The sequence below is a fragment of the Prunus avium genome, chromosome 8 (assembly GCF_965620075.1).
Source record: "Prunus avium chromosome 8, drPruAviu1.hap1.1, whole genome shotgun sequence".
In the NCBI taxonomy this organism is placed as follows: domain Eukaryota; kingdom Viridiplantae; phylum Streptophyta; class Magnoliopsida; order Rosales; family Rosaceae; genus Prunus; species Prunus avium.
In genome coordinates this window covers 32,315,436-32,331,450 of record NC_142291.1, presented here as the reverse complement: position 1 = coordinate 32,331,450, position 16,015 = coordinate 32,315,436, and the positions used below count along the sequence as shown (strand labels likewise).

General features: G+C 38.5%; 5 protein-coding genes across 5 annotated transcripts; 3 read left to right on the top strand and 2 right to left on the bottom strand.

Annotated features, from left to right (window-relative positions):
• The first annotated feature begins 863 nt into the window (after nt 1-863).
• LOC110763694 (magnesium transporter MRS2-3-like) lies at nt 864-3,389 on the top strand. The gene is made up of 6 exons (XM_021966538.2): nt 864-1,491; nt 1,590-1,820; nt 1,919-2,047; nt 2,163-2,344; nt 2,436-2,556; nt 3,031-3,389. Exons 1-6 carry the CDS (start codon nt 1,018-1,020, stop codon nt 3,319-3,321), a joined length of 1,428 nt encoding a protein of 475 aa, XP_021822230.1. The 5' UTR covers nt 864-1,017; the 3' UTR covers nt 3,322-3,389.
• Nucleotides 3,390-3,916: 527 nt separating this feature from the next.
• LOC110763693 (magnesium transporter MRS2-3-like) lies at nt 3,917-8,116 on the top strand. The gene is made up of 6 exons (XM_021966537.2): nt 3,917-4,464; nt 4,610-4,825; nt 4,930-5,058; nt 5,211-5,374; nt 5,461-5,689; nt 7,250-8,116. The coding sequence occupies exons 1-6, from the start codon at nt 4,018-4,020 to the stop codon at nt 7,535-7,537; spliced, it is 1,473 nt and encodes a 490-aa protein (XP_021822229.1). The 5' UTR covers nt 3,917-4,017; the 3' UTR covers nt 7,538-8,116.
• Nucleotides 8,117-8,775: 659 nt separating this feature from the next.
• Nucleotides 8,776-9,714, top strand: LOC110763676 (photosystem I reaction center subunit N). The gene is made up of 3 exons (XM_021966511.2): nt 8,776-9,064; nt 9,236-9,282; nt 9,464-9,714. The coding sequence occupies exons 1-3, from the start codon at nt 8,848-8,850 to the stop codon at nt 9,593-9,595; spliced, it is 396 nt and encodes a 131-aa protein (XP_021822203.1). The 5' UTR covers nt 8,776-8,847; the 3' UTR covers nt 9,596-9,714.
• LOC110763675 (uncharacterized) lies at nt 9,554-11,349 on the bottom strand. The gene is made up of 3 exons (XM_021966510.2): nt 10,992-11,349; nt 10,196-10,669; nt 9,554-10,097 (listed from the first exon to the last, which is right to left on the bottom strand). The coding sequence occupies exons 1-3, from the start codon at nt 11,234-11,236 to the stop codon at nt 9,788-9,790; spliced, it is 1,029 nt and encodes a 342-aa protein (XP_021822202.1). The 5' UTR covers nt 11,237-11,349; the 3' UTR covers nt 9,554-9,787.
• Nucleotides 11,350-13,409: 2,060 nt separating this feature from the next.
• LOC110763691 (protein SOB FIVE-LIKE 5) lies at nt 13,410-14,909 on the bottom strand. Its single transcript, XM_021966532.2, has 4 exons — nt 14,165-14,909; nt 13,954-14,043; nt 13,801-13,874; nt 13,410-13,701 (listed from the first exon to the last, which is right to left on the bottom strand). The coding sequence occupies exons 1-4, from the start codon at nt 14,603-14,605 to the stop codon at nt 13,686-13,688; spliced, it is 621 nt and encodes a 206-aa protein (XP_021822224.1). The 5' UTR covers nt 14,606-14,909; the 3' UTR covers nt 13,410-13,685.
• Between the last annotated feature and the right edge of the window lie 1,106 nt (nt 14,910-16,015).

Genomic DNA, 16,015 nt, shown 5'->3' with positions numbered 1-16,015 from the left:
AGCGAGAGAGAGAGAGAGGCAGGGAAGGAGGAGAGAGACAGAGGCATACCTATTATTAGGTTTACTTGGCGCTTACCTTCCCTAGATTTTTTTTTTTTTGATAAGACCTTCCCTAGATGATGAAGGTCCAAACTAGGGGTGGGCACGGTACGGTATGGTACGGTATTGAGCCCATACCGCTACCGATATCGGAAATTTAAATCGGTATGGTACGGTATGGGATTATCGTTTGTCAAAAATGGTACCGTACCATACCGTACCGTGTCGGTATCGGTACGGTATCGATACCATTTCGGTACAAAAATGACACAACTAAAAAATGAACCAATTCAATATTCAACATATTCATTTACCAAAATAAGTGATGCCTAAGTTACAAATTCAAAGATTCAACATATTCAATTATCAATATCCAAATCCTAATCAACATATTGAATATCCATCAACATATTCAATATCCAAATCAACCAAATCCTAATCAACATATTCAATATCCATTGAATATAACATATTCAATATCCATCAACATATTCAATATCCAAATCAACCAAATCCTAATCAACATGTGCAATATCCATCAACATATTCAATAGAAAATTATATATCTGAATAGTATTCGGTACGGTACGGTATTGATCGGTACCAAATACTTGATACCGCTACCATATCATACTCTATTGGTACGGTACAGTACGGTACCGAATATTAATCGGTACCGAATGAAACGGTATGAAATCGGTATGGTACGGTTCGGTTAGGGTACGGTTTCGGTATTTCGGTTTTAGATGCCCACCCCTAGTCCAAACAATAATTTAAGAATTATTTTGTTTTTATTTAATAAAAAAGTCCAATCAGATATCTTCAACAACAACAAAACAGACCTATCAGGAAAACGAAACAGAAAAGAAAGAAATTAAAAATGAGTAAAGCCAGTGCTTATATCTATGTCTCATTCGCTTCTTCCATGAAGAAGCCAGTGACATCTTTGCGTACCAACTCCATAAGGAAGCCAAAACCATGAGACCTCCTTCTCCTCATCATCCTCAACAACTGCCCCACCAGTCAAACTCCAGCCCATCACCACCCGAAGACGTCCCGGACCGAACCCGACCCACACCAGCCCCGCTAATGGCCCCACTGCCCACTGGGGGCCAGCGGAAGAAGAGCTCCAAGGGAACGACCGGCGTCCGGGCCTGGCTGCTAATGGACTCCGGCGGGAAAACCCAAGTAGTGGAAGCGGGTAAACACGTCATCATGCGCCGGACGGGTCTACCCGCCCGGGACCTCCGGATCCTCGACCCGGTTCTCATGTACCCGTCGACGGTTCTGGGTCGAGAGAGAGCCATTGTGATCAACCTGGAGCACATCAAGGCCATCGTCACCGCCCATGAGGTCCTCTTGGTCAAGTCCGCCGACCCTTCTGTCAGTCCCTTCGTTGACGAGCTTCAGCGCAGGCTAATCAGCCATAACCAAGCAACCACAGCAGCTCTGGTTGGTACAATGCGATCTCTTCTTTTATTTCTTGAGAGATTTTGATGGATAAGAGTCTTTTTAGTAATTGCATGGGTGGTGTTTGTGAAAATGTGTAGGAGGGGAATGAAGAAGATGGGTCGAAGTCAAACTGGACCAGGCTGCATGATTTGGGAGAGTCACAGTCGAGAGGTGAGAGCCGTGAGAATTCCCCAAAAGGGTTTTCTGATCAGTTTGATGAACAGGGTCGAGTTGAGAAGAATCAATTGTATGGATCAAAGGTTCTTCCTTTTGAGTTTGTTGCATTGGAGGCTTGCCTTGAATCTGCTTGCAGTTGCTTAGAAAATGAGGTATAAACATCAACTCCAGTTACTCCAAATTTTATAACTTTTTTGTTTTTATTGTTTCATTAATTAGTAATTGTTTGTTTTTGTATATTATTTTGAAGGCAAAGAGATTGGAGGAAGAAGCTTATCCAGCTTTGGATAAGCTGAGTTCAAAGATAAGTACTCTCAATCTGGAACGTGTCCGCCAGATCAAAAGTCGCTTGGTTGCTATAACCGGACGTGTTCAGAAGGTGAATTGGGCACTTGGGTTTTGAGGGTTTTGATTTTTCTTTAATTATACACGTGATTATGTGTCTATTTTTGGGTATTTAAATGATATGGATGGTTCATTTTGTTGATCTGCAGGTGAGGGATGAATTAGAACATTTGCTAGATGATGATGAAGATATGGCCGAGATGTATTTGACTGAAAAGTCTGTTGAGCGAGACTTAGAAATTAATTCTTCTGCATCTTCATCCATGAACGAGCCGATTCTGTGCGATGAAATGGATGATGAAATTGTTCAAGCAGACATGGAAATCGACAGGCATGCACGTAGCTAATAATAATCTCTCTATCTCTACTTTGATATAAATATTATAGGTCAGCAATTTTTATTTTGCTTTACTTTTTTGCAGGGACGCCCAAATTGGTACAACTACTACTAATACAAGCAAGCAGCTTGATGTGCAGGAGCTTGAAATGCTTTTGGAGGCATACTTTGTCCAAATTGATGGCATACTAAACAAGCTATCCACGGTAAGAAAATAGGGTAATCTTTATACTTTGGCCAGATTATGGTTTTTGGTCCCCGACTTCTAGTTTCAATTGTCACGATTTTAGTCATATAATTTACTAGTCGTTGCAATTCAAAGACAATAGTTTGATTTTGTCAATTTTTTGAATGGGGAGCACACATGATGGGTACATTTGAGGTGTTTTACATCTCTAAAAAGCTGAACTTACCCTCGCATGTGTCGCTCGTATGCTAATTCGGTTGGATAAAAAACCTAATGACGAAATTAAGGCATTTGTCCTTGAATTGAAACAAATAGCAAACCACAAGTCTAAAATCGCAGAAATTAAAACTACAGGTACCAAACTTGGCTCAAACTACGAGGACCGAAATCATACTTTAGCCATTTAATCAGTAGAGTTCATCTCCTTGTAACCATTGTTTGACTTTATTTTTATTTGGTTTGTGTGTGATGGGCTTGAAAAATAATGATGAAGCTGAGGGAGTATGTGGACGACACAGAGGACTACATAAACATAATGCTGGATGACAAACAGAACCAACTGCTGCAGATGGGGGTGGTGCTGTCCACAGCAACCCTTGTGGTGAGTGCCTTAATCGTTGTGGCTGGAGTCTTCGGGATGAACGTAAGAATAGCACTCTTCAAGGAATCAACCAAAATTGGGATGCCAAAGTTTTTGTGGACTGTTGGGGGAGGTTCCATTGGGAGCATTGTCTTATTCGTCATCGCTATTGCCTGGTATAAGCATTCACGCTTGCTGGATTAATTTATGTGCTAATTAAAAGTTAAATAATGTATTTATTAAGTATATCTAATGTATTTATAAATTACTGATGTGATCATGTGGCTTTATAATATTCTACATTATGTGGAAAGTGGTGAGTCTACCTAACATTAATAAAATTAAAATAAAAACAAAAATCATCCATGAATTATTTTTAGGAACTTTTTTTCCCAACCAATATGACTTTGGGTCATAAACATTAGTTGGTTTTCCAAATCTATTTATGTAGTGTTCTAACAAAATGTCACATCTTTCTTCCGGGTTTTAAATATACTCAAATATTTTAAGAGTATAGCATGTATTAGAATATTTTAAAAGTATAGCATGTATTCGAATATCAAATGCTATGTCATAAAAAAAAAAAGCACTTAACTTAATAAATTGAGGGACAAATCGAGTAATAATGTAACAACTTGTAACTTTAGGTGTGTTTTTATCAAGTTTAAAACCGTTACATGTAATTAACCCTAATAATAAATGTTGTACTTTAGTACGTATTAGATGTATTAACTAGGAAAGTGACACATGACGACATGAGTGAACTTCTCACGTTAGAGTAAAAGGAGGAAAAATTAAAACAGAGCAAAGCAAATCTTCCCAACTCTTCAAAAGAGAGGGAGACAGAGACAGAGAGAGAGTACCCAAAATCCCAATCCCAACCCGCGAAGCCAAAAAGCCATGAGAGCTCCTAATCCAATTCACCACCCCTCTAAGTCGGGCGCAGCGGAGGACGACCCGGACTCGACCCGGCCCACAATGCCAGGGATGGGCATGTCGGTGGCCGCCGGGATGCGGAAGAAGGGCCTTGGTGTGCGCCCATGGCTGGTTCTGGACGCCAGCGGCCAAACCCAGGTGGTAGAGGCGGGCAAACACGCCATCATGCGCCGAACGGGTCTACCCGCCCGTGACCTTCGGATCCTGGATCCGCTTCTTTCGTACCCGTCTACTGTACTGGGTCGAGAGAGAGCGATCGTGATCAACTTGGAGCACATCAAGGCCATCATCACCGCTCAGGAGGTCCTCTTGCTCAATTCCAGAGACCCATCTGTGACACCATTTATTGATGAGCTTCAGCGGAGGCTTTTGCGCCATCACCAAGCCACCACCAAACCCGCCAAAACCCAGGTACCAAAAAGTCGTCATTTTTTGTCTAATTATGATTTTATGTGGTTGTAATTGTGATTTGTGGTATTGGGTTGTGTTGTTTATTGTGATTTTGGTGTTGTTAATTGTGATTTTGGTGTTGTGTGGTGTTGTTGATTTTGGGTAGGATAAGGAGGGCAATGGTGAAGAATCAAATTGGTATGACATGGAAGAGGCAGAGGCTGATGCACAATTGAGACGTGTTGTTGGTGGTAATGATGAAGATGAGGCAACAGGGAAGCAAGGTCTGGAGGAGAATCGTGATGCGTTGAAGGTTCTGCCTTTTGAGTTTGTTGCATTGGAGGCATGCCTTGAGGCTGCATGCAGTTGCTTAGAGAATGAAGTGAGTGAATATCTTATTCCTCATTGCCTCATTTTATGATCTGTTCCGTGCTTTCTAACTTGGTTTTATCTATTTGTTTGTTTTGTTTTGTGAATTGACAACAGGCAAGGACATTGGAGCAAGAAGCTCATCCAGCTTTAGATAAGCTCACTTCAAAGATTAGTACTCTCAATTTGGAACGTGTCCGCCAGATCAAGAGTCGCTTGGTTGCAATTACCGGCCGCGTTCAGAAGGTTAGCTTAACATTTGATAATACACATACCCTTTACTTTTATGGTGAAGATTAAGTGGTCAGGCTTAGCACATAGATGCTTGTGGTTGTATAATTACTTTTTGAATGAGATGATTTAGTTCAACTTGTTTTTTTTATTATGTTGACCTCTAGGTGAGGGATGAACTAGAACACTTGCTTGATGATGATGAAGATATGGCCGAGATGTATCTAACTGAAAAGTTGGTTCAACAACATTTTGAAAATTCAACCACTTCATCTTTGAGTGAGAGAGAGGACATGGATCATGAAGCTCCACGAAGAGACATGGATGACAGGCAAGGCAGCTCATAATCTCATTCTCATTTTAACTTATAGGCATGCCAGTCTTCACTCCTAAGTTTTCCCATTCTATTTTTGTTAGGATTCCTACTGAAATCTCATTGGATGCTTCCGGGGGTTCCTCCAATTTTGAAGGTGATCTTCAAAACCCTGACAATCCCCAGCCTCAATTCCTTAGCAGGGACAGCCATGGGACCTCTACTAGCTCCACTCATAGTGCTATGGGAAAGGACCTTGACGTAGAGGAGCTTGAAATGCTTTTGGAGGCATACTTTGTGCAAATTGATGGTACACTAAACAAGCTATCCACGGTACGCAAGTACATTTTATCTGTCAGTTTTTTCTATGTGAATATCTTTAAGTGAACATAATTCAAAATAGAGTGACACTATTGCCACTCACATCTTGCATTCTCCACCCACCTTAAAGCCTGTATTGAATTATACTGAAGGACAACATGTAAAAGTAAAAAATTTTAAAATGTCAGTTGAGATCACCGGCCAGTGGTGATGCGAGAAGCCAGCCTAGGCAGTAGAGGTCAGTTCAGAGATCTCCATCTTTAGAAGGCCAGCCAATGGTGGCCTCTGGTCATTGCTCCCATAGGGACTCCATGGCAGTGGATGGCCTCTGCTGTTCAAGTAAATAAAATTAAGGTATATATATATATATATTTATATATAATCTTAGGGTTAAGGGTATTTTAATAATAATGGGTTTAGAGAGTGGGTGGGGTAAGAAAACTGGGGATGAGAATAGCGCCACTCTAAAAATATTCAAGTACTCCTCTTTTCTTCTTTTAGGTGAACATAAAATATTCTGGTTCTAGAGGATACTAATGAGGGGTTAGTTGGAAAGAGGTTTGAAATCCCCAAAGGTACCTACCTAGCTATTTGCTAGTGTTTCCTGCCTCCCAAAGGTTGTAGGGTTCGGCGGGGGCCCCAGTTTCAAATCTGTGTCCAATTTGAGGATTGGTGGATTTCTGGGTATGAAAAAAAAAAATTAAGCATATTTGGCATACCCTTGACGTAGGAAATTATTAAGGCAGCCCTCTTAGTTGATGTTCACCTGCTGTGATTTATCAATTTTTTTTTTCTGAGCAGCATAGTATACATCATTTTGTCTTCTGCAAATTGCATGGCTGCCTCAATTACTTCTAATACCGTAACCTCAAAGCAAGCCGAAAGGGGCCGTGAATGCCTTAAATTAGATTTTCCTTCCATTACGCCAATTCTTCACAGTTAGATATGAAATTGATGTTTTTAGCCACAGTTTTGATTCTGTTGAAACTATCCCTCAATAGAGACTTAATCAAGATGTAGATAATTGTAACCAATTTTCTAGCTTGTTTGATCAAGTGAGAGATAGATCTTACTAATTGAATGGAAAAGGTGGGCTCATTATATTGTAATTTGGTTCCTTGGTGGGAAGAATTTCCGCTGTGACAGAAAAATCTGGGTCATTGTCTTCTCACTATGGTGCACTTTTATTGCACATTTCTCTAGCAGGAAGTGGGATGCAATAAAAGCTTATGTATACGAGGAAAATATTTTCAAGTTCTTTTCCTTTGTTTAAAGTGGGTAACTAAACCTTGATATTTTGTAGCCATCATATATGGGATTGCTGGGAAAGAAACGCATGTTGCAAGTCTGCTAAATCTTTATTGATAGTATTCATTAATACCTTCCAAAATCCTAAGACCAAAATTTCGGTTTTTCAACACCCTATTCTTCTTTCGTATCAAAATGTCTTATGAAGTTTATGCATTAAATCTTTTTACATTTATCTTTATATGTGGAATCTGTTCCTCTTGTCATGAACACATCTTTTCGTGCGTGTTACTGGTTTTTTTTATATTGGTTGTTTCTTGGCAGCTGAGGGAGTATGTCGACGACACAGAGGATTACATCAATATAATGTTGGATGACAAACAGAATCATCTCCTGCAAATGGGGGTCATGTTGACCACAGCAACCCTGGTAGTGAGTGCCTTTGTTGTTGTAGCTGGTATCTTCGGCATGAATATCAAAATTGAGCTGTTTGATTCAGAAAAAGCAGGGATGCGAGAGTTCATGTGGACTGTTGGTGGCAGTACTGGTGGGACCATATTCTTATATGTGATTGCTATTGGATGGTGCAAGCATAAACGCTTACTGGAGTAGTGATGCCAAGCTCCTTTATGAAAAGAACCTCAAATTGAAGTGTATGCCACCTTTTGGTAGATATCCTTTATACAGACAAACACCCAACTCTCCATACAGCTTACTTCTTTGTTTACCATACGTAATGCAAATATTCATGTAATAAATAATAATCAGCATTTGCGTTGTTCTTTAGTTTGGTAAGAGAATAATGTTTCAGGGTGTGTAGTTGATCTAAAATGGTGATCCCTCCTACCCTGTGTTCTGTGACAACTCCTGATCATTAAGTGGAGTTGTAGTCGAGAAATCGGTAGCTGCTTATGAAGATTGGAATCAAGTTGGAGGAATATTAGGCAACCTGAATTGGCCGAACTCAACTTGCAACCCTACCAGTCTAATAAGAGCGGTCGATAGATTTCATTCGGAGTTATGTTAGAGAAGTTAGCATTATACTTTTTACCTTTATTCACTCAATTTCAAAAGCCTTGAATATCCAAGTATGCTTATGAATGCATCTTGTATGGCATTGCAAGCTTTTTCATGTAAATATCTATGTACTCCGAATTTGAGATTGGTAAAGGAAGGTTGGGTTCCTTCTTACATTTGTTGCCTTTAGACAAATGTTTGTACTGATCACATCACTGACCATTCCATGTGTAAAAGTATTTACGTGGGACCAAACTAAGTAGGTGAATCTCATCCCAATATTGTCAGCAATGCGATCAATTAATGCCCTAAACCCTAAACCCTGAACCCTTGATTCGAATGCAGTATCAAACAATTCTAATACTTTGGTCGCTATAAGGAAAACTGCAATATCAAAAAGCTGTCTAAATAATACAAGTCTTCATATCTTTGGATCAACTAGGAAGGTCTGTATTTATTACAAGACTCCCTTGTCCCCTGATTACATGGTATAACTTTATAAGGAAGAATGATAAATATTTCCATGGAATTTAAACACCCATGAAATGTATTATTGTGTAGGTGGGTAAAATAAAAGGAAAAAGGAAATCAAACTCTTGACCTAGCTAATTCCGCAACTATTACTTTTTGTATGACTTGATTCACATAAATTTTTAAGAAAACTTATCTGTAATACTGATTTTAAAACCAACAAAAAGTTTACAGATAGGGAAATTTGAAAATAGAAGCTTATGGTAAAAGTAATAATAATATGCCTTCTTCAGGCTGAAGAGTGCTGACGTGGAATTGTAATCAAAGAGCTAAAACCCAAGGGATAAGTTGAATAATTACATGGACAAAGAAAGCCTCATCGTCGTCATCATAATCTACATGTTCAGAAAACCAGTGGTCGTAGTGGAAAAGCCATGAGCTCAATAGGCCAAAGCATATTGATGGCCCTGACTGTTACAGTGAACAAGTTTGCTTCATCTAACGTGCAGGCAGTCCATAGAAGGCAACGCAAAGATAGAAAGAAAACCACTTACTCCAAGGCAGCCAACGATTTTGGAAGAAGGGGGCTGCTCTTATCTGCTGCATTTGCTACTCCCACTGTCAGTGATTCTGGGGCCGAACTTCTTAAAAGTACAGCACATATTATTATCTTCTTGGGTTTTTTTTTCTCTTCAGCCGAAATTCATTGTGCTTATTTTGCTTGTTTATGGGTTGCCCATGTGTTTTTTTGGTCTTGTTGGGTTTTTCCTTCTTTGTTTTTCTTGGTTTATATGACTTAGTAGTAATTGAAATTTGTATCAGAGTATCTGAAGAAGTCAGAAGAGAACAAGGCCAAGAATGACAAGGAGGTAAAAATTTCTTGAATTTCCCTTTTCTTGTGTATTTGGATATCATGGCATTCTTCATAAGTTGGAAGTGTTGCCAAAGATTTTGAAATCATTCTTCAGCATTTTGCTCATATGCTAGAGGAACAATAATGCAAATTTTCATTCTTTTATATGTTTTGTTCTTACGCAAATATATTTGCAGAGAATGGACAGTTACTATAAGCGCAATTACAAGGATTACTTTGAGTTTGAGGGAGGAACTATAAGGGCGAAGCAAGGGGAGCTCACCAAATCGGAGAAGGGGATTCTTGATTGGCTTGAAAATAACAAGTGAAAACCACTTTTTTAGTTACAACAACTATTTGAAGTTCAAAGTAAAGAAGCTGCTCATATGGTGTCTTGGTTGTGCACCAATCTTTTTTATTTGAATGAAGATTCTTACTTTTATCAGCATTACAAATCTATATGTTGTGTCTTTGCAAGCACTGATCTCATAGTTTCTTCATCAGATACACTGACAAGTCATTTATCTTTGTTTCGATTTCACATCGTTACGATGCGAGTGGACATATAGTATTTCTTCCTTAAGTTGTACTGTAAATTTCTGATCAACCTTTTCCTTCACTAAATCTAGGAGGTCAAGCATGTCTTGAGAGGTTGAGCCACCACAATTTATGAAGAAATTTGCATGCATTTTGGATACCATTGCCCCTCCCACTCTAAAGCCTTTCAGCCCAGCTTTCTCAATCAATTCAGCTGCAGCAACTCCCACATCCAATGGATTTCGAAAGACCGAGCCAGCACTTTGTTCCCCAACTGGTTGAGAAATTCTTCTCCTGCAAATTTAGCCACACTAAACCCATAAGCATCTACAAGTTTAGGAGTCTTACAGGAGAACTTATCTCTCACTTTTTCTCTAGTTGATGTAGATTACCTTTCCATGTATTCATACTGCCTTCTCTTTGCTGATCCTGAGGGCTGCAGCTTAAATTTAACTGCAGTTATAGCTGCCAATTCTTGCATATCTTGAAATGGAGATGAACGGTACCCGAAATTGAGATCAGTCCTGTTAAGTCTATGAAGCCTTCCATCCATTGTTATAATGTCAACACTATGTATAGCATCAGCAGTCTCCTGCCCGTTTGCTCCAGCATTCATATAAGTAGCTCCTCCTACAGTACCAGGAATTCCTCCAGCAAACTCAAGCCCTGTGAATCCTTCATTTGAGCAGTGTACCCCTAACCGGTTAAATCGGAAACCACTTCCAACTCTATATAGACCAGGTTTCTCCTTCTCCAAGAACTCAATCCGGTTGAGTATGACACAACCATCAAAACCCAAATCATCAAATAAACAGTTTGAGCCTTTGCCAATGATAACGAACCTAATCGAATGCTCATGACAGAATCTGCAGAGTTGTCAAGAAAGCAAGGAACTTTACAGAATTTAATGCCAATTATGAATAAATTAGTGTACTTTATCAACTAAGAAAGAATCTTGACTGCAAAACAGAAGATAATGCCAAGTTTGTCTTTATGAAAAGCAAAATAGAAGGATCAAATGAAATGGTCTTAAACAGACAGACTACGTTTCAGACAGTGTAAAATGCATAAAATTATCTGATAACCCAAAAGAAAAAACCCAGAACTCAGCTTCCTAAATTTGAACCCACAATCAAAATCGCATTATATAACACATACTAGTACTAGAAAAGAAGAGCAAAGCAAAACCTGATAGCAGAAACAAGTTGGGTTTGATCCAAGACTTGGATAAAATAATTACAAGGGCCCCCAATGCCCCAAGTGCTGAGATCCTTCAACAGCTTCTTGCCCCGAATAAATTTCAACCCGGTCCAGTTGTTGTGAGTTTGTTCTTGTTTGCTGAAGCTGCTGCTGTGATTGCAGAGTAAGGGGCCTCTGGTTCTTGGTGAATGTAGCAAGAGCCCAGGAGGCTTGTAGCAGAGTGGGATTGACATGGAAGAAGAGCTCCTAGTTTACAGTTTACAGTTTTACATGCATTTTTTTAATGAACTTTTGGTTTTCACTTTTCACAACTCATTGTCTGAAACTTAACATGCCTGAAAACCCTCGTTTGTTGGAGAATGCCTTGCAGGTTTTTTCTTTTTTCTTTTAATAAAAAACTTCTCAACAAGGGCCCAGAATCAACCACTCTGGGCCTCAAGGGCCCAATAACAAATGTATAATTTCTTGAAAAAAGAAACTATATTGCAGTAATTATATTGGAAGCAGTAAGTCAAAGTTTTTGCATATTGCCATATGATATTGGGCAAGCAGACAGTGAAATTTGTCATTGGCTCAACATGTTTTTATGTTCCAAACTATTTGCAGTGGTGCTTCCTAGTTCTATCAAGCAGTAAATCTACACATTTTTATGTCTTGAGAACTTTTTTCCAGGATTAGCTTCACTCTGTATACATCAAAATCTGTAATTCTGAGACGGTGGTAGATCTTGGTATTGCTCTTAGCTGCAGGTGCTGTGCAGGTACCTTCTGACTTAGTTCATAATTTTCGCAGATATTTATCGTGACATGCAGGTCCATGGCAGAGATGATAAGAGCTGCTGAGACTTTGTCTTAGGAAATGGGAACACTTGGAATTAAAATGGCATTGTTTTGGCAGGAGCTCAATGTTACAACAACTCAAGTAAGAAACAACAAAGCACTCCCTTCCCCCTTGCTTGTATATATGTCTTGCAGGAATTGAAGGTTTTGTCTTGTAGGTGGTTGGAAGGGCAAATGATGTTTTCCCATACCTTTTGGGTTCTTCTTATCCAATTATCTGTGCTTTTCTGCAATATGATGGAATGCAGTGAGGCAAAACATGACTAACCATCACTTTTATATATCTTCAATTTTTAATTCAATGTTTTTTTTATTTGTATATTTTTTGTTTTTTTTTGGGGGTTTTGATTGACTGCATGGAAGACTCCCATTGCTGAACCACCAAATTTAAAAATACAAAAGAACATGTGGGTAGGACTTGGAATTTTGACAGCTTTGACATCCTAAATTCCCAATTGCATATCTCATCTTTATCCTTGTTCAGCCTTTTTAAAAAGAAAACAAAGTTTTTATTTCAATTGGGAACTGACTGGGAATAGTTTTAGCAATTTAAAAATGCCAAGAATGACACAGAATTGTGCTAGACATAAAGTCCAATGACAGCTTCACAGCAGACAGACTTGAAGTGTGCAAAATTACATTAATAAATAGTGTTTAAAATATTTGTTTAAAATGGGATCCTTCCGAATGAGATAAAGAGCACATATTAAACAAGATGGGGCATGTTCCATTGGGTCAGGGAGATCTCAGGCAGGATCTCCTGGGCTTAGAAAAAGAGTCATGAAAATGCATATGAAATATTCCAAGTTTCCAACATCAAGTTTGGCCTTTCCTCCCTCTTTTCTGTGCTCTCATCAGACTGCCCATCACTCATTACACTTTTGCATCATCCTGTCCCAATTTTCATATGCATTTTTAAGCCTTAATTTTTTTCTTTTTTGGAGAAGAAGAATATAATTCAGCATGGATGGAGCCTTGTCTGGACTCTAGGGACATGAAGCCAGGAAGGTCTTGTCTTTATTATTAATGCCTAAGCCTTTTCCAAGATTTGGTTTTACTTATTATGGATAGGTAGGAAGCTTTCCAAGATGTAGATTTGAGCAAATCCCACCTAATCCAATCTGATGATGATTAGTATTAGCTTGTTCTTTTGATCTTGTATTTTGTAGACTGGCCGACAGTTAGGTGGATGCTTCATTTTGTCCTACTATTTGATTTAGCCAGGTTAAATAATTAAGGAAACACATCTATCTACTTTGTTGGACTGCTAAAGTACATGAAATTAGGTGGAGAATAATGGCAGTTGACAAATTTTTTTTGTTATCTTTGATGGAGAGATTGTTGATGTTTAAGGCCTGTTTATTCATTCCATAGTTTTTTACTAGCTGAGTTGATTTTCACTGCAATGGCATGATTAAAAGAGCATGGAGCTCCATGGAAAAAAATAGTGCCAGTTTGGTCACACATAGGCTGCCTAAAGAAAAGGCTTAGCCTTTTTCTTTTTGGTGAAAAGAGGGATAAGCAAGAGAGGCCAGCTCATTTGCACCACCTGCTAGTTGACAAAAAATTTAATTTAATTTTGGAAGCATGAAAATTTATTTCTAACTTCTTCTCTCTTAGGTTGTTTCCCACTGCATTGACAGGTAAAGGGGAAAAAAAGAAAAAGAAAAGAAAAAGGAACATGCAAGATCCCTTTTGAGATCCAATTCCTTCTACTTTTTGCAGCCTTTCCCCACCATCTCTACTTGAGAAACTAATACAGCAGCTGCTGTAGTGGTAGAAACAAGAAGAGACCAGCAACTGATGATGAAGATATCCCTTTCCTTCATCTCATGCCAATCCCCTACCCTTGAAACCATCTGCATGTTAAGAAACAGGCTCCTTTAGTCTAAAGAACATAAGGAAACACTGCATTGTATTTGTAAAACTAAACTGGAAAAAAAAAAAAGGCACTCAACTGGTTGTTCTGAAGGTTATTTCCAGATAGAGTAGATTGTAGGAAACCAAAGTGGTCTTGGTATGCAGATCTCCCCTGCAAGAAGAACCTAGAAGTTAGTTTACCCAAAATATACCAAAAACCAAAACAAAAACAAAACTAGAAAACCAAGTACCTGAAAATGAGTAGATGAGAAGCCTTGTGAATAATCCAGGACACTACTACTACCGCCAGAAGCTTGATTATTGGACACAATGAAGTTATTCTGCAAAATTTGTCAAGCACCCATCAAATATAATTCAATCCCATTAACAATGGATCAGAGCATGTTGATCAAATTAGTCACATTAATGAAGTTAAACTGTGATTAATTAATTATTAATTACCTTGGGGTAGTTGAAGACAGGGGAGCTGGCAGTGTCATCTAGAAAAGATGGTTGTTGTTGTTGTTGTTGATCACCACATGAGCGCCTACCTTTTTCTTTGATTCTCTGCTTTTTTCCTCTAAACTTCAAAGGTCCAAGATCCTTGGATGGAGGATAAAAACAACCATTAATATTATTATTAGTATTATCATCTAAGTAAACTTCATCTTCATTGAAATGTGGAGGCCCAGAAGATGCATCAGAAACCATTGACTGGTCCTCTTCTTCTTCATCCTCCTCATCACCATCAGCTTGTTTACTTCTTTTATCCTTGTACTCCTCACAGAAACCACTATCTCTGTGTGAAGCACTTGGATTATGAGAAAGAAAATTAGACTGTTCCAAGTATAGAGTCCAACCAGACTCACAACCACTACTGCATTCTGAGGCCAACACATTCATCTTTTCCTCTTCTTTTTTTTTTCACAAAGAATACCCTCTGATGGATTTTCCTTTTAATAACACAAAGAGAGGTGAACAACTAAACATATATATATATAGATGAATATCAACAACTCCCTCTCTCCTCTCTCTCTCTCTCTCTCTCTCTCTCTCTCTCTCTCTCTCTCTCTCTAAGTAACTAAGTAGATAAAGATGAATATCTCAATGGAGGACTAATGGAATGTGTCTCTCTATATTTGGACTTCACATACCAAGTTATGTAAAGATATAGGAGTTTTTGGAGTGCGGTAAGAAATAAAAAGGTTTATAAAAAAGAAAGTGAAATCTTAGACTTGTTTTGTCCTGACTCTCCTCTTCCCATTCAGCTCTGTATGTGAATGAATCAAAAATGCCAGTTGGGAGGGTTATAGTGGGTGCATGTAAGAGAGAGAGAGAAATATCAAAAATAAGGCACACAATATCCCTTCACATGCTAAGACAGCTAGGCACTGTGTACCCTCTTAACCAAAACGGGGTACACGTCCAATTCCCCTTCCTCAGTATATGGACACCTATATCCCTTCATATCAGTACCATTCATGCCTCTCTGGCTCTCTCTCTCTCTCTCTGTGATGTGTTTGCCCTTCTTTTTTTGTTGAGCACATAGCTTGATTGGATCAGCATGGGTGGTTTTAGTATGAGATTTTTCTTGAGCTATCTGTGGTCCTCCTGCTAGAGATGTTTTAGTTAGTAGATGTAAAACAATAGTATATGCTGCATGTTATGTTATTGGACTTAATTGCACATAGTCTTCAAGATACTTTTATCATCCTTTCTGATATTAGTTAACTTATGTGTAGTGTTTACTGTTCAGCCAAGTGGACTTGGGAATCTCCTGCCTTTCGCACTTGAAAAAGGAACTTGGAAGCTAACTAGTTTGTAGTTTTTGTAATGGAAAATACCTTGGGAACCAAATTTTAATTTCAACTCTAACTGATTGACTACATATAAAAGAGTTAGGAAGAGTATTATGAATACAATACTACCATATTTATCAACATCTTTCCAGATATCATCAAATAATTTGATATGAGACAATTCATTACATGTCAATTATAAATTGATATAACATACGAATCAACAGGTCATAGTTATTCACGTTACGCATTTGCATAAACTCTATAGTATCATATAGTAATGAACAAGAAGTTGTGTATTATTTGTATGTAATTGTCTAGTCTCTCAAGAATCAAGTGAGAATTATTAAAAGGGTTTTAACACAAAAAGGTTAGGCATGACTGCATGAGTGGAGACTGTATAAATTTCTTGGGGCAAAGTGCAGTTGACTGGACTGGGTGTTTATGAATCCACATGCAATCACATTCAAACCTCTCTCTCTCTCTCTCTCTCTCTCTCTCCTTTTCAAGAAAG